Below are 27,878 nucleotides of genomic sequence, written 5' to 3'. Positions count from 1 at the left end.
TTATAAAAACAACATGCATCAAGTACAAAACTTATGTTGGAGGTAACTCACTATTTTGATTGATTTGCACCACACATTCCTGGTTTGTTTCAGATGGACAAAATTGGCCAGCATACATTTTTTTTCGTGATTCATAGAGATATGCTCTGTCGTGGTACCCCACGGCTTCAGTCAATGGATTCTCTGGTCTTACCTCGAGTATGTACACTACGCCATTAAGTAGCTGTAATATTACTGAAAATAGCGTTAGACAATGAAGCAAACACATTCATGATGACAATAAATTCGAAACTGATTTTGCTTTTAGCAGCAGAAATGTAGAAAGGCATCTCTCCATCACTACTGTTCAAATGACAGTACCTTAGAAGTGCGCGTTTTGACATTCCAGCAGTATTACATTACGAACACATGCGACCCTAATGGGGAATGAAACTAAGAGAGATGTGACGTTTCTAATGTGTTACTTGTGCCCACCCACTCCCCCACCCCCCAAAATCTCCACCCAAAAAACGAAAGATAAGGAAAACGAAACCGTGGATACACACGCCGTGGATAGAAAAGGAAAGAACTAAACAAAAACATTAGTATATCATACATGTTCGCCTTTGCATGGTTCAGGGGCGATGTGGTAGCCTAATGGTTCAAGTGTCCACTTGTCATGCAGGAATTATGGAGAGAGTCATAACTTCGTGTCGCCAGTTCAACCCCCAAGGGTCACAGTTGGAGTCTTGCATATTTAAAATCCCTTCATTCCATCATCATCATCATCATCATCATCATCATCGAAATCACCATCTGACAGAGCTGAGTCGCTTGAACACCGTCCAAACGTGCTCAGCTCCATGTTCGTGGCGGGAGCGTGTTGGTCTTGCTCCATCGCTGTAGCTAAAGCATCTAAGGCACCAAACCCACGACCTTCTCTTCCCCAACCATGTACATGAGATCGTTCATCAGCTGCGTCATCTGGAGGGGCAGGTGCAGAGGTCATGTTAGAACACTGCTTTTCAGAAAGTGATTTTAGATATCTCCTCAACCCTATCACGCAGGTTAGAATGATGAGAGTTGTGAAAAATCCTGACACAAAGATCCCCGCAATTACAATTGCTCGTTGATTTAAGCCAGAGCCCTTCTCATATCGCCCTGTCCTGACGTTCTCTGTTTTACAACTGCCTGCAAAGATAACATAAGCTTTACCCACTTCTGAGTATACAGTGATCACATAAAACTACATATTGCATGATATGAAGCCATTAAAAAGGTTCTGTGTTCCACGACTGATCAAGAAAGGATTACAAGTCTTGCTTGAATCAGAAGGACATTACATGATTGCAAAGCCTTTCTGATGCATGGGCACATGAAATCACAAGTGTTTTTGTTTTGTTTTCGTTTTGTTAACTAGATGCTTAAATTTATACCAACGTTAAGCGAGTCCTTGTTCTCCTTTTGGAGCATAAGCATCCAGTGGTGGGTTATAGGATCGCCGCCACTGCTGAGGAAATATATCCCTACTGTGCACGTGTCAATATCCATTAGACATATTCATGGTTTCAGTGGGGAAGTAATGGCCTAACACGTGTCTTTGGAAGTTGTGAGTAATAAACATGTCGATGTGATTTAGTTTACTATCTGCGTGGTTTCATATGAGCCTAATTGCGATACGGAAACCAGATGCGCTGCACGTTTGAGATCTGTCCTTCTGTACAGCGTATGACTGCCTGGTTTGTTTGTTGGTTCACTCGCACCCAGCAATGTTACGGAGGTACGGCGGCTGTCTGTAAATAATCGAATCTGGACCAGAACATTCAGTTATCAGAGCATGAGCATCGATAATCCCATCGCAATTAGAACACAATGACATGCGTCAACCAACACAGAGCGTCTGACCACCCGATCCCATTAGTCGCCTCTTTCGAGAAGCATGTGCTAACTGAAGAGTAAACTCCAATCGTCACGGTTATACATACAACCTATGGAGCAGAAGATATATAATGGTGTGAAAACAAAAACATTGAAGGACAAATTCATAGAGTATCAAGCTTTTGCAAACCATAAATACCATGTGTGTATCTTGTAAGACAGTTCTTCATGATTCCTAAGCTTCAAATGTAGTATGTTGTTGGCGGTCTATAGCCTGTTTTTTTTTATTGTATTGTCCAAATAGTACTATTAGTTTTAAGCTTTGATGCTTGCATTAATCTAAATTCTACTTGTTTTACTGTCCTTTGTCGACATTTTTATACTATACATACATTCCATTTCAATGTCAAATGCGTTATCGTCACGATATGGCTGAAACATTGCCGATATGACGTTAAATATTAACTCACTCACTCACTTAAGCTTCAAGTGCAAGAAATTACTCCACAAAAAGATATCATTACTCACATGGAATAGTTAGAATGTATTCGCCACAGGTGAAAACCAAGTCGGAAGGAGTGCTGGTCACTGTGATTTGAACCGTTACGTTTTTCGTCTTAAGGACTGTATCATTAGCAAGTTCGGCGCCTTCAGGCACCAGCTTCAGATGGACCCGATCTGAACAGTAATATTCTATGACGTGAACAGCAAGATCACCCCTATCACACAGAGAGGAATTGTTCGCGGCGTCTGTCAGGAGGCATGACGGTTCCTCTGCAACGAGATATTCTGGTTTTCGGAATCAATATGCACATCTTTATATTACGTTTAATATTGCAAGACTGGGTGGGATAGCCCAGTGGTTTAGGCGTTTGTTTGTCACGCAGAACACCCGGGGTTGATTCCCCACACGATTAAAATGTGTGGAGTCTTTTTCAGATGCCACCTTTCGTGATATTGTTGGAGTATTACTAAACATGGCTTTAAACTGAACTCATTGCTGACTAAGTCGCTCACTCATTTTGCTTCAATGTGTGAAACCCACTTCTGGTGCCCCCCGTGTGACATTGCCGGAATCCTTCTAAAAGTAAACTCACTCACTCTAGCTCTCTCTGAACTCGAACGCTCAAACACTCACTCTAAGACTCACTCTAAGACTCACTCTCTTACTCTAAGACTTTCACACTTACTCTAGAACATGTCCTGCCACTCATTCTAACTCTCGAAACCACGGTGTAACACTCATACTAACGATGACACTAACACTATCAGTAATGCCGTAAGTTTACCCTCGCCCTAATGCTCTAACACACGCTTTAACACATCTAACACCCACTTCAATACCATTCAGTCATCCCTTGTCTTTCAGTTACTACTAGTGTTTCATGATATGAACTTACTGACAACGGTGAGGTTACAGGATGACCCTTGGCATGACCACTTCCCTGCATGTGCTGGTTGTGCTGCAGGTATGGTGAGGATGCTGTGTGTCTGGTTGATGGTAAACGCCCTGTAGTCGCCTAGTGATGTACAGGATGAACGTGATACATTACAGGCAGCAGCAGTGTCACCTTGCGATCCTGTATATCCATGTGACGTTACAATACTGGGTTGGATGCACGTCAGATTGACAGGAGAACCGAGATACCCAAAGCTAGGACAGATCAGTTCAGACGCACCTGTTACAAATATATGTGTTAAGTGTGTACTTTACCCTTAGTGGTTTTACTAAATGAGATAGAAAACATAATCAACACTTCAGTACATAACTTAGTTTTGGGATATAACACGGCATTGAAACTCAAGAAAAGTTTGTATACGAAATGTTAATGGATACAAAAATTACGTATACTCGTGTAATTGGATACAACAAGCTCATACTCACCAGTCAATCATTAAATAATCGCGTGTTTAAATACAACGCTTGCTTGACAAACATCAAGCCGTATCAATCATTGCATAAATGTACATTGACATATTCAAGTAAATGTATCGCCGTGTGAATCAGAGAAACATATGAATCAAACTTAAGACATCAGTACACAAGTGTTTGTTTGGATATAACACACCTTTGCCAAACAAATTGATGGTTGTGTCAATATACATAAATATGTGAATAGAAACGTGCACCTAACGTATCAATCAGTATAAACGCGTGTGTGTGATTATAAGATTTGGTTCCTATACTACTGTATAAATCATTACAAAAATCGTCAATGTGAATGTAACCATGTCTTAACAAACATCATGGCATGGCAAACATCATCAGCATACACTCGAGTATACACATGAGTATAAGTATAACATATGGTTGATGTACTCCGTTTAAATGCTTAAATAAATCGTGAGTCTGGATGTAACATTAATCCGGCAAACAATTTGACGCTAACATCGAACGTTATATACTCGGGTAAATAAAAAATGACAGTTACTTACATAAGCTAGGGTATGACCCAGTAAAAATCACGCGTAAGGATATACATTTATACGAACAGAATGACCAATCAACCGTTACCTACTCACGTGTATGAATATATTTTCAGGTTTATGCACTCGGTTTAGACTATCAGATACCTGCATGTTGGATATAATAAGAGGTTGGTAATAAATACATCTCTGATAACTTCTCGTTCAATACAAAACACCCACATGCACTAGAATGACGTTCTGTATATATTATATGCCCTCTATCTTGCATTAATCTGGACACTCCCGGAAAATGCCGAGCTTTGGAGAAAGTCGAACCGGATTGGGTTCAATACGTAATCTGGGATGCAATACGGAATATGACCGCGTCATCCGTATTGCACCCCTGCTTTTCTATCCTAAGTTCAAAGGGGTGTATGATTAAAACATCTGGTGAATGAATCATCACGTATTATTGCCTATTGCCTCATACCAAAGTGCGATACCAGCTGATTTGTAGGCACTGAAAGAGACGAAGCATATCCACACTCGTTGACTAGCTGGGAAGACCCAAGTTAAAATTGGTCTTCAGTAACCAAGGTGTCGGAAGAGGCCACTAACAGGATCGGGTGGTCAGATATGCAGACTTTGTTGACACAATGTATCGTATCCCACCTGCATAGATCGACAGTCATGCCGTTGTCCGCGGGTCCAGAATCTATAAGTACAGACTGCCGCCATACAGCTGCAATATCGCTGGGTGCAGCGTTAAGCAACACGCACGAAAAACAAAACCACACGTACTTCAATTATCAGCTTCAGAACATCAACACATACTGTTATGCACTGATATCAGAAAAAGCAGCAACAGCGGACACACAGGACGCCCAGTAGTGGAGTCCATCGTCTGTCGATTGTAAGAAGATGGTGGCTCTATCATCCGTATGCTTCTTGTGAGGAACTCGAAGAAGTAATTTCCATCTGAAACATTAAGTATGCGGTGTATTCGAACTCAAATGCTGAGACAAGCCGTTCGCCACCGGTATTGTTCAAGTCGTGATTGCAGTAGGAGGTGTCAGGTGTCGTGCATGTCTCATCTCCCAGTAGATCGATGTGGTTGTTGCATGTTGCTCAGGGTCTTAGTCGGTACTGTGCCAGCGTTGCATATCTTGCACATATGAGCATGACGTTAAACGAAGAATTTTCAATGGAACATCGATCGGATACGAATAACGACATCCATTTCATGTAACATGACCTTACTTTCAACATAAGAGTTGATACAGCTTTCAATTAATCATATATGTGAACATCCAAACATATACACATTCGTATACGCATATGCCGACATGGACATACACGTGAGAATGTACAACTGTCTGGTACAGGAGTGAGAAGACTTGAGCCAAGTACACAAATTAAGCGCCCTTTACCTACCTCTTACTGACATAAAATATCAGGTTTGTGGTTGAATATCATTAATACATGAAACACGTATTTCTTATTCCTTGTTTCATACATCTAAAAGAGTCCCAATATATTAGAGGTAAGTGTTTCCTGGTATCAATTAGTAAATACACGTTAATTCGACATTCTTTGTGTGGCAGCGCTGTAGCATGTGAGTACGTGCGCGCGTGTGTGCGTGCGTCGTGCGTGCGTGCGTGGGTGCGTGCGTGCGTGCGTGAGTGAGTGAGTGAGTGAGTGAGTGAGTGAGTTAGTGAGTGAGTGAGTGAGTGAGTGAGTCACTCACAGCCAGTCAGTCAGTCAGACACTCAGTCACTCGGTCAATTAGTCACTCAGGCAGTCAGCCAGTCCGTCAGTCACAGTCAGTCAGTGAGTCACTCAGCCACTCAGTCCGTCAGTCCGTCCGTCCGTCCGTCCGTCAACCAGTCACTGTGTGCCTGCCTGTCTGCCTTTCTGCTAATTGGTACATACTTCCCCCTTCATTAATTTCTGACATATGAATGTTGCCGCTTGTTAGTTTCACACAAAGTTACTCAAGGGAAACTCGATATGGGTAGAAAGCATGCTATCGGATCATTGTTACATAATCAAATCAACAGACAATTAACTCAATGAGCAAACTGTGACGCCACAATGGTGAAAAGCAGCGCACCATTCCCGTTGTCGTTTCCTGGTGGATGGCTAATGGATGAATGATATGTTTGCAAGCATCTCCATCACCTTTCAGACTTGATTAATGCTGATACTTTTTAAAACAAAACCTATACTAATGCCTCACTTTTGTAAAAAAATATCATCAAAAACAAGAACTAGTTTGAACATCGTGCCATGAGTTGCTCCATTGCTGAGGTAAGTATGCATGTATAATACTTTACTTTCTAGTACGTCATGAACGTCATGTGGTCACGTGGTCATGTGCCACGTTCGACATTATTCCAGCAATATCGTAGCGGGGAACACCAGAAATGGGTTCCATACACTGTACATATGTGGGACATCGAAGGTCTCCGACGTAACGAGCGAACGCCTGTACAGCTGAGAAGAGGTGAGATGATATGGGGTTTAACGTCGTACTTACGAATATGTCACTTAAACAACTACGTGCATGCATGTGTATGTGTGACTGCACGTACTAGCCCAGACTTAAGCTGGTTGTACATCGCTAGCTCACTGAGATACTATGCCACAACTAAGCATGAACACGCTACTCAGACACATTATTAAGACTCCGAGTCAATCAGTCTGTGTTGTACCCATTACTGCCGAGCGTTAGGCGGGGACCAGCTAGTGACATAATTTAGTGTATTTTGGTATGATGCGATCAGGGATCGAACCTGGACCTTACGCTTTCCTGGCGGACCTTCTAACCACTACCTGACAATTGAATCGTCACACAATATTGCTTATTACCGTCTACGAACACAGCTGGGAACGATTTGAACGGAGCTGCCTGATAGTAGTGGTTAATGAATGGTCGGACTGAAAATGGGCGATGTATATAGGTTTGGGGAAAAGTCGATAATCGCGTGCTTGCTTAAGGGTTCAGCGATTCCTGATGCGGTTCGAAAGTTGGAAGGTAATAATGACGAATATTCGATCACTTAAAGCATATTGAATGTTCAAAGTTGCAAGTGCAATCCATTAAAGAGGTTCATAATATTTCATGTACGAAGAATTAAAGGTTCGAATGTTTCTGATATAGAATGTACAATCGCTCAATGGTTAGTAGCTTTACGATGGCGAATGTACATGTAAAATAAGTGAAAGGGTGGGTGCTTACAGATAGAGTAGGTTTGATAGGCAAAGCAGTGGTAGGTTCATGCTGGTATCTGTAAGGCAATCTGAATATGACATGAATAAATATCGAGGTCAAACACACAGAAATGGGATCAAACTGGATAACCCACTATACCATCCAGGCATCAGAAAAAAAATGCACTCCTAGGATATTTTATTACAAACAGAAAAGGAATACCAGGGATATTTTCAAATAACGGCATGTGATGGTCATCCGGTCTCCTCACTGTTTAGGGTGAAGAAATTTTGCTAATGTGGACAGGAACCCAGTCCCCGTGTCCGTCACGGTCGACCAATTTGCAGCTTAGTTTCGTAATTAGACCATTGGCGAGAAGCTTTATTCGTTCCGCATCTTTGCCCCTTTAAGTGGCATTTAGAAGCTGGTGTGATGAAGAGCAGCACCTTTTATGGATAGAAAACTTATTCCCTACATTATTTATTGGAGTGGACGGAGACGTTTCGGTGTACATCCTAACAATGTTATTATTTTCTTCAAAAACAGAGATCTGAGAATTTCAAGAAGCAGAGTCCCTAGTATGGTGATCAGTTGTTAGCAATCTATAGACCATTTTTATATTGTATTGTCCTTCTATAGATAAACTGTTTTAGGTCTGAATACTAGTTCTACATTCCTTTCTGTAATATTCTAGTTGTTTTACTGTCCTTTGTCGATAGGTTTTTATAATACACATATGTTCCATTTCAGTGTTATGTTCCCGTCACGATAGGCTGAAATACTGTCGATGTGACGTTAAATATCAATTCACTCACTCACTCACTCACTCACTCACTCACTCACTCACTCACTCACTCACAAAACTGATCAGGCACCCGTGAATGGCCATCTCCTTGTCGTGGGTGCTGGGTAACGCTGAGAGCCGTACACGCCCGATCTGACGTTAAATATTAACTCACTCACTCAATTGAAGAAACAGAAGTTGTTGAAATGTGTACATGCAACATGTTCACGTATATATTCTATGTGTATAGATCATGTATAAAGGTAAGACAGCTGTTCCCATGCTGACGTGTAGACGTTTACAAGGTGAGTCAAGTGTCAGTTTACCTCTGTCAAACGTTTCTATTTGTAGTATTATTATGACAACATGAAGTATTAATTATCTAAGTATTAGGAGAGCTGTGTAATGTATAGTGTATGTATAGAAAAAACCGTTCGTCTATAAATCGTATCGTATTGTCCCAGTATGAAGTACGTGACCAGCGTCAGCGTGTGATCGATGCTATATGCCTGGGACATAACATGACAAGCAGCTCGGCGCTTGTGTATGCTGGAGAAGATGACGCCACAACAAACGACAAATTCTGAAGCAACATTCATATATAAATGTTGTTTCTTTTTATTATGTTATGTGTAAAGCAAGTACTCCATGGACGAGCTTTAAGTGATTGGTCTTAGTTGTTTGCAAACTGTATGTGTATTGTTTTTACATTGTATTGTTGTTAAGCTCACTCACTCACTACAGCAAATAAAAATACTGTATAGCTGAAGATAAATACATTTCATCTATTTGTTATTAAAGTATACTGTTCTATCGTCACTCTATGGCTGGATTACTGTCGATGTGACGTTGAATTTTTTGCTCACTCATTAAATCGGCAAATGGTGACTTAAAATAGTTTGAGACAATGTATTGTTTTCATGTTTTAGGAACCTGTTTAAAGTATACTATTCTACCATTTTAGCATTATCGACGCATACATGTGCCGTTCGTAAATGTGCGGATCGTTCGTCTGGTTGAAGATGCATTGAGTATGCAGGCTCTGCTCCTATTGCTCTTGATAAAATCAGTTTTAGGTACGTACGCAGATCTTCTTGTAAAGAAAAGATGTGCTAGAATAGTCTCAAAAGTGTCCACTCGTCACGTTAATTCCCTACATCTCTACAATGTGTGCAGCCCATTATTGGTGACAACTCCAATCCCCCACCCCCACCCCTAAACCCTCCTAGATAATGCTGAAAGCGGGGTAGAGCTATATTTACTCACTCACTCACTCACTCAGTGAAATATCGCTCGGTTTTCTGTCGTTCGACTTGGTTTCTCTGATTTGTCTGTCGAATCACTTCTACCTCGTGCTTTACCAATTGTGTCTATCCGTTCCCCCAGGAAGACACACTTTAAATCTTCCGTTATAAGCCATACAGCTTTAAGAATGAAAATGCGCGATTCATCTGTTGTACACATACGTTTTTCATAAGGACTGACTGCGTATTTCGTTCGGCTTCGAGCCGACCAGTCCTTGCTATGTACCTATTAATTCCGAGCGCCAGACCCGTGCAGGTCCCGGGGTATAATAGGCATTCAGCAACCCATGCTTGCCATAAAAGATCGATGCTGATGCTGTTGATGACGGGGTTTTTCTGATCCAGACTCGATTACTTACAGACCACCGTCATACAGCTCGAAATATTGCTGATTGTGGCGTACACCTAAACACACTGACTCAATGGATGATTGCATATATGTCTACAGGTACGTCGGTTCTCACCTGCCCAGATCAGACAGAGATAGGCTCTGAAGCCACCATCACTTGTATTGCACCCGACACAGCGGACAAGCATGGCTACTCTACGCCAAATAGGGAGGTGGCCGCTATCTGTGAGTTAAAAGCCTCATCATGTCAACTTCTCGGCCACTACTCAGCAGCAGTTGTCAATGACACCTGTAGCGTTTTGACCATTCCTAGAGCGACAATATCTGATGCTGGAGTGTGGCGATGTGCAGTTCCACCTTCGCCACTGTTGACTTGCCACATGGTCGTCTACAGTAAGTATCACTGGTAAGACACTGACTGTTTTATTTTGTTTCGTTTAATGGGTCACTCAGCAGTCACTCGTCTTCATGTCTGCGGACTTAAATAATCGAGTCTGGGCCAGATTATCCAGTGATTTACACCTTGAACACCGTGTAACGCAAAGGGCTAACGATGACAATCATCAACAGACTCTGACCATGAAATCCCCTGTGTTTAGTCTCACCACAATCATAAAGAGTTCTTGAAGATCAGCTGTAACGCCGATCACGGGTCGCGTATACAAGTAAACAGTGAGAAAAGCAGATACCAGCTCACTACAAACTTGTTTGATTCAATGTGTAATAATGATCAGAAGGTTTCACTCGCCCCAATGTATATTCTGCTGACGAATGAATAGTTAAGGTAATACATAATTAAGGTACTGTCTTTCGCTGATTGTATGGAATATAGGTATGGTTTTAATCAACGGTAAACATTATCTCCGCTCATTATGCTTGACATATTGCTGGTCCGATGTTGAATTGTCTCTCACTCTGTAAAGCGCTCACAGAGCGACTCAAGGCAATATGCATATATAGTCTGGTTCATAATTATTGAGAATTTTTCTTCTTACTTTGAGCTATCCTAACACCTCAACTGATTCACTGGTACTTAAAACTAAGTAATGGTATAAGGGGGGTAACTCATCTTGGCCTACTGAGTATAGTACAATTAGAGTTACCTCCCCTGAATTTGTAGCAGACGTCATTTTCCTCAGCACTGTCAACAATGTCTGCTGAAGATAAAAGAAGGTTGATTTTTGAGTTGTGTAATCAAGGAATTGATGATGTAAATACATTGGCAGAGAGAACAGGAACTCCTCTTTCTACTGTGTATAGGATTAGGAAGAATTTTAAAGAGGGAAAGGATTTGGGGCACCAGAAAGGAGCAGGGAGACCCAGAAAATTGGACTTCTCAGATCGCGTCCGGCTGGGAATTTTAGCGTCTAAAAAGCAAAGGGCAAGCATCTCCAACATCAGGTATGAAATGATAGAAAGGGGATCAGCAGCTGTATCAAAATCTACAGTTAGAAGAAATTTGATTGATCTTGGATGGGAGAAAAAGACTGGAATTCCTTCTCCTCTCATGAAACAAGAACATAAAGACAGGCGTGTTGAGTGGTGTTTGGCACATGAAAACTTTGACTGGGAAAATTTGATTTTCACTGATGAAAGCTCAATATGGGTATATCTCAATAATGTGAAAATATGGACAAAGTCTGCGTCAGCACCGTTGTATCGACGACCTAAATACAGCCCAAAGTTTCATGTATGGGGAGGGATATCCTTATTAGGAACGACCCCGCTGTGTGTGTTTGAGGGAAATCTGACAAGTCAACGCTACACTAACATATAAGATAATTTTCTCCTTCCAAGTGCACATGTGTTTTATGGAAATGACTGGATTTTGCAGCAAGATAATGATCCTAAACACACCGCAAAACATGCCAAGCAGTGGTTTCAGGAGAAAAATGTGACTGCATTACCATTTCCTGCATATAGTCCTGACTTAAATCCCATTGAGAACATTTGGGGGATGATGAAGGAATGTGTGAATCAAAAGGGGTTGACAAAAATTGAAGACATGAAGAGAGAAGTGGTCCGATACTGGGACAGCATAACTCACGAGACACTAACCTCTCTGATAGGAAGTATGCCTACCCGTCTTAGACTGTGCCGTGAAGCTCAAGGAGACTTGATAAAATATTAAATTGTTACCTACACAACATGAAAAGGTCAGTTCACTTTCACAATACATTCAATTTTATCTGATTTGTTCTCGTTTAATAATATGAAATGCTTTAGCTATTCTCAATAATTTTGAACCATACTGTACATGTACCTGCTTGTGGCGCTCCATTTGTGCTTCTTTAATTAGTGATGACAGGCACCAGACGCCCGAAGCAAACCTGACTGTCGTCAACAGCTCGAATGTCGTACTCTTACTGGCATTCTCACATCTGGCTGAAATATTGTCTATGTGGCGCTAAAAATATATCTGTCAAGTACTCCATGAACCCCTGGAATGTGTGTGTGTGTTTGAAGGACTCCTTTCATGTATTGAATTAAGGATTATGCATCAAACAACCAATGCATATTTGATTGGCTTCTACAACCCAGAAGTCGTACTCTTCAAGGCATTCTTGCGTCATGACTGTGTGTAAACATTGCTGGTGTGACGTTAAATTACAGCTTTCTCACACTGAACCAGTCTTATGTGAATCTCTGTTTGCAGGACTCCCTTCATGCGTTGTGATCACTAACCAAGTGGATCAAACAACCCAAGTAAACCTGACTGGCTTCTACTGCTCGGAGGGTTTACACTTCCAGGTTGTGGGTTCTAAGTGTCAAGGTTTGTCTGTACCTGTCACACGTATCACAGACGGAAGCTTCAGATGCACTGCAACGCAACTTGGATCAGCTGAAACATTCAATGTGGCATTTACCTGCGGCAAGGTTGTCAGGAGTCTGAAATGCGACGAAGTTAATTGTGAGTTGACATTTCTATGCATTAATGCAACACAAGATGCATACATAAAAATGTTTTGTCTGTTTGTCTTTTTATTTGATATGACTCCTACACGCTGTCATAGGTGTGCTGAGGAGAGGTGAAGCAGGCGGGGGTGTGGGGTGAGTTGGGTTGAGGTGGGCAAGTTGAGGTGCTATGAGGTGGGGTTGGGTTGACGCGTGAGGGGTATGTGTGGAGGAGTGGGGAGAGGGAGTGGCGTTGTGTTTTTGGTGAGGTGTGGGGTGGAGGGGTTCTGTTGTTTTAGTGAAGGTGGGGAGGGGGCTGTGATGCTTTCTGAGTTGAGGCCTGAAGCATTTTGTACTTTGAAGACTTTCTTACACACAGAGTTGTTATTGCATAGTGAGTTGAGGTGAGTTGAGGTGAGGTCGGAATATAACGTTAGAGTCAACTGCTTTTTCCATGCACGTGTGTGTGGCCGATTGTACATAGGCAGGAATATGAAGGATTGGCAATGCTAGGTCACTGAGACATCATGTTTCACGAAGGTAACAGAGAGATGCCAATGCAATTCATTAGTAAGACTCAGTTCTTGTATCATCACCTTAAGATCGAGCACAAAAAATGCCATTTTGTACGTCTTCGGACAGATACTGTTTCAACTAGACCAGTAAAGGTCTATGCTTCTATATATTTATGGAGAATGAGGTACAAGCTGTGCAAAATGCTGGTTTTAACTTCCAACACAAAAGCAGAAGGAATAGTTTTCATGTGAACTAAATGGTTTCTTGAAGTCGCTACTGCTGTCTTTTCGTCAGCTTAGGGATTTTTCTACCCAACGGTGGGTGAGTGAGTTCAATTTTACACCGCAGGTAGAAATATCTGTGCAATATTACGACGGAACACCATGGATGGGCTTCTCACAATGTACCCATGTGGAATCCATTTTCTGCCAGGCTAACCCACCACCTCTGTCCCCAACGTGCAGCACTGAGAAAATAAAATCGGATATTGTCCTGGTTTAATCTTAGTTCTAGTTTATTACCAATAACAAGCGTCGTTATACGTGCTTTCATTTTCTCCATTCTTGACCAGGTCGAATAAGTACAAAATGATTGATATTAGAGTGGTATAACCTTCCTCAGCATCTCTCACCGTCTGCTCACCATTAACGGATGTGCTTTTCCCTGTGTATGCATCGTATCACCTTCAAGAATGAGACACGAATGAGTGCACCATCTTGTACAAGACTGGCAAATATTTTACTTCATAATGAAAAAATGAAAGCAATTGCAAAATGTTAAGCAGCCCTGATCCAGTGGGGATGTGTAATGTTCATAAATCTGTACACATTTATTGATCTAGTACATTTATCGATCTGATATAACTCAATGATTGTGTTACAGATACTTGGACTGGTGTTCTTCAAGACACCACATCATCTACGATGGGGAAGGAACGACCACGTCATACCTCAACTGGCATTGCACTTCCTGTAATTATTTGGACAATTATTCTAATAATCATAATAATCACGACGGTGGTGTTGTATAGAAATCGGTACAATTTCCAATGTTTTCGGAAACAATCAACACAGAGTGCTGGTGACTCGGGATATAAGGGTGTGGAGAGGAGCAAGCCAATTTCAGCGTAATTGAGATACCTTTTGTGGGAAATGTTAAACTTGAAACAGTATCGAACACAATGGAGAGGAGCCATATTTAAAGGTTAACGCAATTGTTAAAGGTTAACAGGTAACTTGTACAGCAGTCTTGTTTGTTTGTTTGTATAACATTTGATCCAGCAGTGTTGCGGATAAAACAGGCGGCGGGCTGTACATAATCGAGTGAGGATCTGACAGTCCAATGGTCAACAGCATGAAACTGCATATATGGACTGAAGTGACAAAGGATGAAAACCACGTCAGTTGAGTACATCATTCTGTCTTAACGTTGCTCCTGGGGGATTTCACAGCATTTTAGAATGGGCCATCGGATGACTTCGGATGTTTTTGCAAACTGCGAGCATGATCGATACAGGGTTGTGATTCACCAGAGGATACTTAACGAAAAACGAAGAGCAAGCAACAATGTGAAAGTCACATTTGAAACGTGAGACCAGAATTTACAAAGATTACACATTAAGACTTGTTGGTGTATCTCAAGAATAATTCACACCAGCTCCATCAGAATGCTTATATATAAATGCAGGCTGTGTGCATGGCCATGGCGTGGTTTCACCATTTGATTGTTGAAAACCAGTGAGGTCCAAACATACATTTTAATGCTATTTTAATAATTTTCTTAACGGTTGTAAAATGTGACGAGAACATGCAAAGTTCAGTTTGAATGATATTATCAAATGAATGCATCAACCAATCATTCTTGTTTTTGTTTGTTTGTTTTGGCTTTTTTTGTGTTTTTTGTTTGTTTGTTGTTGTTTTTGGGTTTTTTTGTGTGTATGTGTGTGTTTCCCATGTTTTAGGAAACACGTGGCGCCATTCCTTTGCGTATTCCATCTATGTAGCTTCTCTCCGCCATTGCAATGAATAGTATATGTTTTGATGGATACCCAGGACACCATTCACTCTCAGTGTAGTAGCATGATATATTTAGCATATAAATCGTCACTTACAGTTTTCATGTTATTTCTTTGTTTACTGGCTTTGTTTTGACAGAGAAAACTACAATAAATATTTCAGGCAAAAGATTATTGAGGAGCCCCATATCAAACCAACAGCATAATAGCTGTTATCTTCATCTAAACACTTTTAGAAAAATAACACTGCAGTTGTTAAATCTAACGTTGGGAGATATACATGTATTCTTTGATAATACAATGAAAAACATGGTAACAAATGCAATGCAGCTGACTATTTATAATATCTTTGGGGAAAAACCATCCTCCACGGTCGAAATGAAGAATAGTCGTCTTTTCGTTGTTTTGTCGAAATGTCAGTTTTTGTGCCTCGGTGTTAAAATACCCCCTTTATCTATAACTAGTGTGCTATCAGTATGCAATACCTGTATTTTAAGTCAAAGGTTTATGCTATCCATGGATGTGGTGCACAGATTTATTAAGTCAAAGGTTTATGTTATTCATTGATGTGCTTATTTAAGTCAAAGGCTTATGATGTGCTGCACACATGCATATGCGGTAAAGTATGGTCATATTAAATGCTGAAACATTCGCTTTCGTTATTTCACGTGTGAAGACAAAAATAGTTCTAGGTATATTCATTGGATATTGAAGTCCCGTCAGTCGCCTCTTGCGACACGCTGGGGTCGCTGAAGATGAGTCGTAACCCTGATCTTCGCGGGTGCTGCTAGCAGAGGTCATCATTTGGGACCACATCGATTGGTCAGGTGCGCTGACTTGGCTGACATATCTCATCGTATCCCAAATGGGTAGATCGATTTACAACAAACAAAAACAAAAAGAAAGACAAAAAACTATGATACGCACAACTTTGCTTACAGCGTAAAGAAGCATGGTCATCTATCAGACTCATACAAACGAATAAAGGAACACATGGAAGTACAAGACTTACTCTATTCCTTTCCAAGGTTCTTCACAAGCTTTGCATGTGTATGATAAATGCCCTCCGTCTTCTCCCCACCCTACAGTCGAGGGTCTTACTTTCCCAACATAACCTAAGAGCGGTACTTTATTATACATATACACTGTCAATGATGGATAATTAGATGAACATGTACTGAAGCTACATAACAGTAACTGAAGCCCTAGTAAAGAAAAATTAATGATAGTAGGCCTAACTATAACTAGATAATCCAATCCCTACATTCTTGTCGGCACGGTGGCCGCAAGATAGAGCGTCCGCTTAATTATCTGGAACAAACAGAGCCAGTTCTGCCTGGAAGAAAACATTTGTATATTAAAACAAGTCTAATTAAAAAGGTAAAGCAGGGAATTAGGTCTTACTCACATAGAGTAAAACCTGTGAGCAAACGAAATCTTCAAATGCGGTTATTCCGGGAAAAGAAAACATGTCTAACGTATAGCGACAATCACCCTGTAGATTTATATTGCACATAGTGAAATTCAGGAAAACAATTTCCTGTCTTCTCTTATTCGTTTCCATGAGTATGTTGACATAATTGGAAATAACCAAAGGCTAGAAGCATTAGGATACATATCCAACAACACATGGAGATAAGTGACGATATTAATGGAGCAACACATTGTATTACTGCAGCTGATGGGTCTGTCTGAAAGGGTGCAAGAGTCAGGACACTGCAACTTTGAACATATACAGGACTGCTTTGAGAAAGAATCGATTCTCTACAAGCTATACAGCAGTGCGCGAGTATTGTTACCCACTTGGATCAAAATGATGCGACAGGTGTGCGGTACAGTCAAGAATCGAATAAGCCCACACTAAGTCTTGTCGAATACAGCACACAATTCAACAAAAGGACAATTTATGTTCATAGTGCACGTGATCACCATTTGTCCATCCTGGTCTTCAGATTTATTGCTAGATGGATTAATCGTAACGGGTCTATACGAAACGAAGTACATGTGCGTGCGTAAGGAGAGTGTGTGGTGTTCTGGTGTGGCGTGGTGTGGTTTGGTGTAATGGTTGCCTAAGTGCTTGCGTGCGTGTGCTAGTTCTGCAAGGTTCGCTTGTCCATAAATGAATGTTTTGGGTGCATACGTTTACCTGCTCGTATAAGTGACCGTGTGTTTGCGTGCGTGCATGTGTGCATATGTCCAGGTTCAGGTCATGCGAAAGGTCCTGGTTTCAGTTCTTCATAGACGTGTGTTTATTCGTATTTTTGCGTATGTGAGCGTGGAGCGTGAACATGTGTGTGGCCACTCCTAGTCTATGATACGATCAACAAATACAGACTTGAACAATTCAAACAAAATAAAATATGTCATTCCAATTCGAATACACGTGTGGGTTTACTGTTGCAGTGAACAATGAGTAACATCTGGATGAAGTATGTGGGATAATGGTCGCTCAAGGGTTTACCACTGAAACTCGGTCGCACCCTTCGGTACTAGCCTATATCAGCATCACCACAGGTGTTTGTCAGTAGTAAGGTGATCTTACTTCAGTTGTTTGAGATCTATCGCCTGTTTTTATATTGTATCATCTGCTATTATTAAAATGTTTTAGATTTAATTTAGATTTAGTTTTAAATTTACATCTGAGATAGTCTGGTTGTTTCACTGTCCTTCGTTGAAAGATGTGTATATATTTTGCAATCATTATAAATCTATTAAATCTATAACTTTATGTAGTCACGATATGGCTGAAATATTGTAGATTGAGATTTAAAATCCTGACTCACTGACTCACTCACTCAGCAAACTAGGTTCATGAAATCGCTGTGCTATAAACTGCATATACGGTTCTCACAATATGCAGAACAGCAAAAGCCGTTTTTTAAACGTCACAATTTAACGTCACATCGACAAGATTGCAGCCATATAGTGACTAGAAATGTACAATAACAATAAATATAAGTGGTTAAAGATCCCTTCATCGACGAACTGTAAAATAACTAGAATATCACAAAAGAGTTAAAACTAGCGAGCATGTATTTTTGAAAACAGAAATGGGTACAACAAGGACTGGTCGGCTCGGAGTCAGTATAATGAGGCTGGGTGGAGTATTCATGCTTATTCATGTTATCTCAGTGAGTTAGCACTATAAAACCAGTTTAGGTCTGAGCTAGTACAAGCAGCCACACATGCACACACATGCACGTCGTCATATATTCTGAAGTACGACGTTAAACTATACTCCACCTCGACCCGTGAAGGTCCGGGGTAGAATAGGCCTTCAGCAGCCCCAAGCTTAGCATAAAAGGCGACTATGCCTGTCGTAAGAGGCGACTTATGGGATCGGGTGGTCAGGCTCGCCGACTTGGCCGACACATGTCATCGGTTCCCAATTGTGCAGATCGATACTCATGTTGATAATCACTGGATTGTCTGGTCCAGACTCGATTATTTACAGACTGCCACCATAATGCTGGAATGTTGCTGAGTGTGGCGTAAAACTAAACTCACTCACTCATTATTTCACCTCACCTCGATGTCCGCATGCCGCATATAATGTAAATTATTATATTGTACTGGGAGATAATAAGAAGGGAGGAGTTGCCTCCCTTGAATATAAAATCCCTGTTACAAAAGGCAACACTCCCAACCTGCAGAACTCTCCCGACCCACAGAGGATTAGTAAGCACACGGACATGAACACCACAAAGGTAGACGCATGCCACACAACTATACTCATCATAGCTATCTCTGGTTGTCAATGCTGAATGTTATTGCCATTCGCATTGAAAAATAGATAGCTACCCATGCTTAGAAGCACATGGATAAAAGGCGACAGCAATGATCATAATGTCAGATAGTACAATGTGTAAAACTAGTTTATTTATTTGCAATTTAAATGGTTCGTCTACTCGCCAAATCTACGATGTTGTCACGAGGTTTTAAATGACTGACCACTTCTTTGTTAACTTTAAGAGAATATTTCGATTCACAGCATCACATTTAGTGCGTGCTGTGACACGCCCATACTAAGACGGAAAGAGTGACCTCCCTTTGACATAAATGACTACATAGTTGTCGGAAGTACATATGTGTACGAAGCCTCATTATTTACGTGAAGACAACCCCTAACGTGGGTCATTCACACAGCATGAACAAATGCAACGGTCTCCCGATCAACAAAGCGTCCTTACAGCTACGACGTTCGTAAACTATCGAAAACTATGGAGTTACTACAAGTCGTAAGATTATGAGCGCTTTGTGGATCGGAACTTTCGTTTATTTTCAAACTATGTTTACAATACATTGTTTTATCAAAGTGGGAATATATTCGTAACTTTCAGTTAGGCCGACAGTCACACTATCCTGTCTCACATTCTGGAGAAGAGTTACCTGGAGATTCCTTTCTACTTCAGAAGAAGCTAATTTGTCAACTACCAAAAGTCTTTCTCCATCATTGTTGCGAGTTTCTGGTTATGTGGGCCATAGAACATCTCCAGAATGTAACGTGTCTTCATCATCATACCACCAAGTGTCTGAGTAGTCTTCTTCTGACGGTCTGCTTCTGGACCGGTGATGTCGAGTAGAGCGACATCCGTCAGAGACCCTGGAAATACACAATTACGAGTCATGGTGGAAAAGATGAGTATACTCTGTTGCAGAGATTGGTATTTGCCGTTTTGCTTAATGTCAGTATATTTTGTGAAAAGCAAGTTTCTTTACAATACGACTCGGTGTAAATTATAATACCATCATCTGGGGCGGTGGGAGCCTAGTGGTTACTTACGGAAAGTGATCGTTCGTCACGCAGAAGATTCGAGTTCCATTCCCCACATGGGTACAATGTGTGAAGTCGTGATATTGTTGCAATATCATTAAAAGCAGCGTAAAAAATAGACTCACTCACTCACCGATACTGCTGTCATGCAACTGTGAAATTGTACGGTACAGGAAGTTGCATCAAAACGATATAACTTTAATAACAATAATAAATCTACCTTGTGACCACAAGTGTGGTAACTAAAACAGTTAATATGGTAAAGCAGAAGGTTTAAAGAGCGAATAAGAAACAGTGTCACGTGGAAACCAGGTCATGACTCATGAAACCCAAACGTGTCATAGCATCCCATTTGTCCAGACGAACCAGGCAATAATTTCGTTGTCATTTCGTTTCAGAAAGAGATTGCCGTATCTGTGAATAATCAATTGTTATTCGTGGCGTGGGGGTGTTCAAGTGCATTTTTCGTAACTTGAAATATTTGCTCTAGGAACGACCTTACGCTTTCCACTACCTTACTCGTTTTCGAAATCTCCACATTAACCACATTAAGAATCCAAGTTTCTTTGTCAAATAATGCCCATGACGATGAGAAAAAAAATGAACTCACTTAAATTCAAAAACTTGAAAATGTCTACCAGATGTTTTGTCTTATCAAACATGTAGTCCTCGAAAGTCTGAATGTAGATCTGTTTTCTAGGGAACACTTTCATCCAGTCCAAAAGGAACACGTGGTAGATCCCTCTCCGCAGATCAATCTGTTGAAACGCATCATAATATTTAGCCACTTACACAGCGCTGGACAACACGTCGCACGGATATACTTTGAGCGCATACACATAGACATCATCATCATCATTACCCCGGATAGCCCAAGAAGCTGGTGATGGGCTAGTTTATTAGGTATACTGCTTAAACCACCTGGTACCCACCTGGGGTGAACAGAGGCAATTTTGAGCAAACTCTTTTGCCTAACGTGTTACCTCTGTTTTGTTGTGGGTCCGGACAGATATCTCTGAATCTCTCAGGAGTGAAGCTGTCACATACAGGTACCCATCCAAAGACACTACGCGACCAACTTTGCTTAATTTCACTTAATTTGGACAGTGTATTCAGTATAAATCATAATACATTGCAAAATGAACACAAGGTATATTCTAGCTGATAAAAACACCAACCACCGGCTCTCGTTGAAAACTGTGGGCAGTCTTGCCTTCCTGCTTGCCTGTTAGACGGTATGGCTGTCTGTGTGTATACGTCTCTCTCCATCTCCATCTGTCCTGCACCCTATCTGTCTCTCCTACTATCTCTCTCCTACCCCTAAACACTTCTCTACCCCGTCTCGCCCCCTGTCGTTTTCTCTTCCTACGTGTGTGTATTTACTATGATCGCATTCAGTCTCTGTTCATGTTGGAATTTGACTCTCCAATTTCTTCCTCTCTCTCAGTTTCTCCCTTTTACTGCGTTTTGTTCTCTCTCAATTTCTATACGTGTTTGACTCTCTCTTTCCTCTTTTCCTTCTGTTTTTCTTTCTCTCAATTTCTCTGTTATTCTGTCTCTCAAAGATGGGCGTGTCAATGTTTATCATGGCAGGATACTGGGGTCAAAGAATGAAAACACGCACCTGCTCTGTCAGGGAATCGGCGATGGTGTAGTTGTAGCAACAGCCACGGAGGGACTGCCACCGCAGACAGTCGTTGAAGGAGTAGATTTCACTGATAACCAGGTCGTGGAAGAGCTGTTGTGACGCCACCTTTCCCATCTCAGCTGACTTGGATAGGTAGAAGGAGTAGAGTCTGGAGCAAAGTCACTCTCCTGTTCTTAATTTATATGTACTCTTCCAAAAAAGAAGGGATTTTTTTTTATTTACGATTAAAAACATTTAGGAGATTTATCGGAGTCAGTCAATGTTGGTATGATATTACTGAATGTTTTGAGAGTGCACTACCATTTGCACTTACTGACAACAATAGCTACTTGGAATGTAGTCCCTTTTGAAAGATGACTGGTGTATGGCATGTAATGTGCATATATATGATGTTCATTTTAAAACAAACGACTAGAAACAAACACTAACAAACGTGTGGTGCAAGGTGAGTGTCAAAATTAATGTTCAAAGTGATTTCTCCACCTTGTGGAATAACGTCAAAATCAAGAAAGGGACCCCATGCACGTGTGTGGGGCTACTGCGTTGTGCACGAGCATATCGTGCGTTGTGTTTAGGTGTGGTAATAGATGGAAATGGTAGTGTTGTTCATAAGATGTCTGTCCTTGAAACGTATGTTAACATTTACACTTCCTATCCAGATTGAAAACTCATTATTCCTAGTTTCTGCAACTATGTATCGCATTACATACATTTATAACTGTCGCTTACTATATTTCATTAGATATCGGCAAGCATCATTGTCTCTCGTTATATGTCATTGTATCCCACGACATACCATTGTCCCTCGCTATAAATCATTGTCTCTAATAACATATCATTGTCTGTCATTTCATATCATTGTCTCTCATTTCATATCATTGTCTCTCATTACATGTCATTGCCTCTCACTATATACCATTGTCTCTCATTACATTTCATTGTCTGTCATTACATAATCATCGTCTCTCACATATACCATTGTCTCTCATCACATGTGATTGTCTGTCAAAACATATCATTGTATGTCATTACATATCATCGTCTCTCACTATAATATATTTGCCTCTTAGGTTTTTATACTTGTCTCATTACATGTCATTGTCTCTCTATATACTAGTATGTAATTGTCTATCATTGTATATCTTTGTCATTGTGTAGCGCTAGTCTCATTATCATTGTCTCCCGTTGCATAACACTGTATCTCAATGTATGTCATATTCTCTCAATATTTCACATTAAGAGTCATTGTCTGTCCTTGTAAATCGTTGTATACCAGTAGACGCACTTTTATGATGCGTCATTATCTCACATTACACATCATCGTCTCTTTGTACATCATTGTATACGTCATTTATGATATGGCACTATCACACGTTACGAATTCTCACTGGTACTGGGCATTATTGTCTTTCATTATGTATCACTCTCTCAATGTACGTCACTAACATGCATTTCTCTCACATAACGCTCATTGTCTCTTATCATGCACTGTTGTGTTTCTCGTTATGCATCGGGGTCCTGTGTTTTTGAACGGATGTTTTAGAGATGTTTGTTGCCGTGGTACCAAGCAAACATATCGCCAGTGTGACCGTAACTCCCATACATCACATTTGCCTTACTAGTTTGTGTCTGTCTGTATTGTCAGTGACTTCTCTGTCCTGCGTGTGTACCTTGATACAGTACTGAAGGAGATTAAGGTACCTGACGTGTCGTCTTCAAACATGCGTGTGTTCGTATGCGTGTACGTGCATACCTATGTATGTGACTGCACCTGCTGCTTGCCTGCTTTTAGGATTCCTCGCCCGTCTACGATGTATGTTTATCAAGTACCTGTCTGTGGGGTTCCTTAGTGACAGAATGATCTTCGCCCGCGGGTTCAGGTGGTGGATGATATCAGCATTGGTCACACACGGCTCGGTACATCCTTCGTTACCAGGTAACATATCCCAGAAGTCGTTATAGGAGAAATAATCTGGTGCTGCATCGCCTAAAAGAATCAACATTAAAAAAGTATTCTTATTTCTTCAGTGGAAGTAGTTTCTTTGACAAGTGAGTGTTAAAAGAAAATGACTGTTGTTTCACTTGTTATAGAAATAGGTCGCTCAAGTGACATCTCTATTTTGCCACAGTTGGTGTGGGCGGTGCGTATAGCCTATTGTTTAAACCGTTCGCTCGTCACATTGCATCACTGCGTATGGATCCTATTTCCTGGCGTTCCCCCGCAGTGATATTGCTGGAACATTGCAAAAAAGGTGTAAAATAAAATTCACACATTCTGCAGAGTGTATATTACAATAGGAAAGTTATTCTATGTAAGTCCTGTGCTCATCGAGTGCTATACTGTCTGATGTACGCCTCTTTGTAACAGTGCTACCCGGCCCGAGTGGCGAGGGATAACACTGCGTCAAAGAGGCATACATCAGACCGTATTATCAGAGGAAGACGTTCTCAGCGTACATATCTTATCACCAGGTTAAATGTACAAAATATCATCTTACTTTCTTTTGAATATTGCTACTGACATGTAAACCAAATGGCGTCTGCCTTTCGACTGGATTTTTTAAATCGGTGAAACATATTCCGACAAGCTTATAACTGCTTATATTCCGACAAGCTTATAAAATGGTGTATTATGCTTGAGCTGAGTGTGCCAAAATATTCAATGTACAACACAGGTTATATAAAGCAGTAAATGTCGGCGAAATGAATGTGACCAACGTGAAATTCAGAACAGATTCGAATACATATGCATGCGTCATATTATAACGACTGTCCGCATTACAACTTGTCAGCGGAGAGTTTGGTGGTTACCGTAGCAGCGGGTAATCTTTGTAACCGTTGTCAATTGAAGGGTGACTCGGAAAGCTGTTAAAGCGTCATTGACCAATGAAATTAAATTATTTTACATGAGAGTAGGAAAACACCGTGTATATTTCAGTAGGTAAGTTGTTCTACAGTTTATATATCAAGATGAAAATTGTTCAGCAGTGAGTTGTTCCAATACGAGTGAGTGAGGTAAGATCTAGCGTCACATCGGCAATATTTCAGGCATATCGTGACTAGTTACAAATTCAGAATACAAACATACGATAAATGAGACCTCTCAAAGAAGGACAGTATAAGTACTAGATTATCAAAAATGGTTTAAAACATTTGGAAACTATGTTTAGACAATACAGTGTGAAAATGGCCTATTCATCGCTAACAACTGAATGTAGATCACCTTACAAGGTTCCACAGGGACTTACATTACTTTTGCTACCTGCATGGGCCCTAACTGTATTTTACATTTCAGTAGAAATGTTGTTTTACATTGTGTGTATTCCAACAGGAATGTTGTTCAAGCGGGTGTATTACTTGCTTGACAACGACATTAGAGTCATTGTGGAAACGTCGCCTATACAGAATAAAGAAGTTGTATATCCACAATATCCTCATCCTTCGAGTGAGTGACCCTGACCCGATCCCGTTAGTCCCCTCTTATGACAAGCATAGTCGCCTTTCAAAGCAAGCATGGGTTCCTGAGGGCCTATTCTACATCGCATTCTTCACTGCGTGGAAAGGTCTGTAAGCAGTGTGCATTTATGAATGGGAAAGGTGCAGTATGAATGTATCAGACTAAGAGGTTTGTTTGCAGTGTGAATGTATCAAAGGAAGAGGTTTTTCTGCAGTGTGAATGTATCAAAGGAAGAGGTTGCCTGCAACGTTAATCTATCAGTGGGAGAGGTTTTTCTGCAGTGTGAAAGTATCAAAGGGAGAGGTCTGTCTGCGGTGTGAGTGTTTTAAAGGGAGAGATTTGTCTGCAGTGTGAGTGTATCAAAAGGAGACGTTTGTCTACAATGTGAATGTATCAAAGGAAGATGTCTGTCTGCAACGTTTTTCTATAAGAAGGAGTGGTTTGTTTGCACTCATCATGTAGGAGAGCTGTTGCGTATATCAACAAGACATGAAGCTGGTATAGGGTATGTGCCATTCAAGAGTAATCGGTGCTGACTACCAGTTTACTCTTGGAGCTACGAGCCCGCTTATGAACAGCAGTGTATTTAGGATGTTGCTGAAATACCACTCTCGTGGCAACGAAATTAAAGTATTTTTGCAATAAGATAAAGTTGAAATTGACATCCAATGATCGAAGGAAACAAATACCAGCGCCGTGAGCAAGCACTACTTGCATGGATTTGTGGATTGTATAAATATCCTTTAAAGATAATAAATTAAAAAGGTAACAAAAAGTACTTCTCACCTGTGATATATTCGTTCACACTACTCTCAATGTGTTCTGTCTGTATGAAGTTAGCGCCTACCTGCCGCAGGTTCAGATACGTCTCGAAGGAAGAACAGGATTCCCCTGATAAAGATGACAGACTTGTGACAAGCATTAACAACAAAATGTTGAATTTTTCTTGTTCTGCATATTTGTAGCTTTTATTATTTCTCTCATACAGAAAAGCGGTAGAAAGTTTGAAACTACTAACAGTCACTTAAGCTTTGTCATGGTATTACACAGTGAATGAGTTATTCTTTTTAACTTCTTTCAAAATTGCATAATTCCCCTTAAATCAAGGTGTGGCTTACGTCTGTGCGGAACGAGAACAGTAAGATACGTTTGTGACAATAATGTTGATGAAACTTCAGACCCAATAAATGATAATCTGGTTCTTAGTGAATTCAGTCTTGATCTCGGTGTGAATAATACTTCACACACACAAAAGAATAACACAAAATGTAAAAAAAATTAGTCTTCTGCAACCCATGTTTCTCGTAAGAGGTGCCTAACGGGATCGGGTTGTCATTTATAAATGATAATCTGGATTCTGGTGTTCCCAAGACTTCAGACTCAATAAATGATAATCTTGATCTTGGTGAATTCAGTCTTGATCTCGGTGTGAATAATACTTCACACACACAAAAGAATAACAAAAAAATGTAAAAACAAAATAGTCGTAAGAGGTTCTTAACGGGATCGGGTGGTCATTCTCGCTGACATCGTACCCCAATTGCGTAGATCAATGTTAATGCTGTTGGTCCCTGGATTGTCTGGTTCAGATGTGACTGTCGTATACAGCTGGGATAGTGTTGAGTGCAGCTTAAAGCTAAACTCACTCACTCACTCACTAACTCACTCAAACACAATATAAAACAATCTGGGTTTCGGTTTTGATAACACTTAAACTACAAAAAAAACCAATTATGATCTCGAAAATGTACCTCCAATCGCTCCATAAGAAACTGTATGTTCTTTTGATACACTGCTAAATATTACGAGCCTAGTGCCTCATAAATAAATAAATAAATAAATAAATAAATAAATAAATAAATAAATAAATAAATAAATAAATAAATAAATAAATAAATAAATAAATAAATAAATAAATAAATTCCGTTTAACAATCTCTATCAGGGGTCCACTAACGCTCCTTGTCCAAGGGCAGTGATCTTTTGTGACATTTTCCACCCACCAGCACGGGTAGTTGAATTCTAACGCAGGCCGTGGTACATTCTGTTGATAACAATCTGAGTCAATGTACATGTCCTAGAGTGAGTGAGTGAGTTAATATTTAACGTCACATCGGCAATATTGCAGCCATATCGTGACGAGAACAATATAAGTTACAGTAATGTTAAGATGAGAAAAGAGAAAAAGTAAAACCTGTCAGCGAAGGACAGTAAAAACACTATAGTATCACAGAACATAAAACTAGCATTGAAAGTTAAAACATTGGAATTAAAGACGACAATACAACATAAAACCGGGGCTATAGATCGCCAACAACTGAAGGTAGATCACCATACTAAGGTCCATGGGGACTTACATTACTTCTGCTACCTGCATGAACCCTAGCTGGATTTACACCATCCCCTCAGCTATTGGCGATTATCCTGAAATTTAGCCATTACTTAAAACAACAAATATTCTACGATTAAAAACTAGTAGTAGATTTAAATTGACTATGAGAGTATTGGACTTACGTACCCTCTCAGGAGGACAATAATTTTACAATACTTCAACCCCCTTTGAGGGTACAGCCACTAACAATCTAAGTTACTAATTTAAACTACCAATCATTAAAATACAACTATCTACAGAACATATCAATTACAATTCATTAAGAA

At 40.4% G+C, this 27,878-nt stretch overlaps 2 protein-coding genes across 2 annotated transcripts; both read right to left on the bottom strand.

Annotated features, from left to right (window-relative positions):
• Positions 1–736: 736 nt before the first annotated feature.
• On the bottom strand, positions 737–10,105 carry LOC137272312 (uncharacterized). The gene is made up of 4 exons (XM_067804680.1): positions 10,033–10,105; positions 3,258–3,536; positions 2,386–2,631; positions 737–1,170 (listed from the first exon to the last, which is right to left on the bottom strand). Exons 1-4 carry the CDS (start codon positions 10,103–10,105, stop codon positions 737–739), a joined length of 1,032 nt encoding a protein of 343 aa, XP_067660781.1.
• Positions 10,106–19,772: 9,667 nt separating this feature from the next.
• On the bottom strand, positions 19,773–27,294 carry LOC137272303 (carbohydrate sulfotransferase 15-like). Its single transcript, XM_067804669.1, has 6 exons — positions 27,174–27,294; positions 26,008–26,112; positions 23,595–23,751; positions 21,741–21,912; positions 20,727–20,874; positions 19,773–19,945 (listed from the first exon to the last, which is right to left on the bottom strand). Exons 1-6 carry the CDS (start codon positions 27,292–27,294, stop codon positions 19,773–19,775), a joined length of 876 nt encoding a protein of 291 aa, XP_067660770.1.
• Between the last annotated feature and the right edge of the window lie 584 nt (positions 27,295–27,878).

The sequence above is a fragment of the Haliotis asinina genome, chromosome 1 (assembly GCF_037392515.1).
Source record: "Haliotis asinina isolate JCU_RB_2024 chromosome 1, JCU_Hal_asi_v2, whole genome shotgun sequence".
Lineage (NCBI taxonomy): Eukaryota > Metazoa > Mollusca > Gastropoda > Lepetellida > Haliotidae > Haliotis > Haliotis asinina.
This window is presented reverse-complemented; position numbering and strand designations above follow the sequence as displayed.

Coding starts and splice junctions, on each gene's coding strand:
- LOC137272312 (XM_067804680.1), bottom strand. CDS start 10,105: ATGCTTGTCCGCTGTGTCGGGTGCAATACAAGTGATGGTGGCTTCAGA. Junction 3,537..10,032: donor TCTCTGTCTGATCTGGGCAG/GTGAGAACCGAC, acceptor TATTTGTAACAG/GTGCGTCTGAACTGATCTGT. Junction 1,171..2,385: donor ATACATTCTAACTATTCCAT/GTGAGTAATGAT, acceptor TTATCTTTGCAG/GCAGTTGTAAAACAGAGAAC.
- LOC137272303 (XM_067804669.1), bottom strand. CDS start 27,294: ATGTACATTGACTCAGATTGTTATCAACAGAATGTACCACGGCCTGCG. Junction 20,875..21,740: donor CCGATTCCCTGACAGAGCAG/GTGCGTGTTTTC, acceptor GCGTTTCAACAG/ATTGATCTGCGGAGAGGGAT. Junction 19,946..20,726: donor TTTCAAGTTTTTGAATTTAA/GTGAGTTCATTT, acceptor GTGTATTTCCAG/GGTCTCTGACGGATGTCGCT.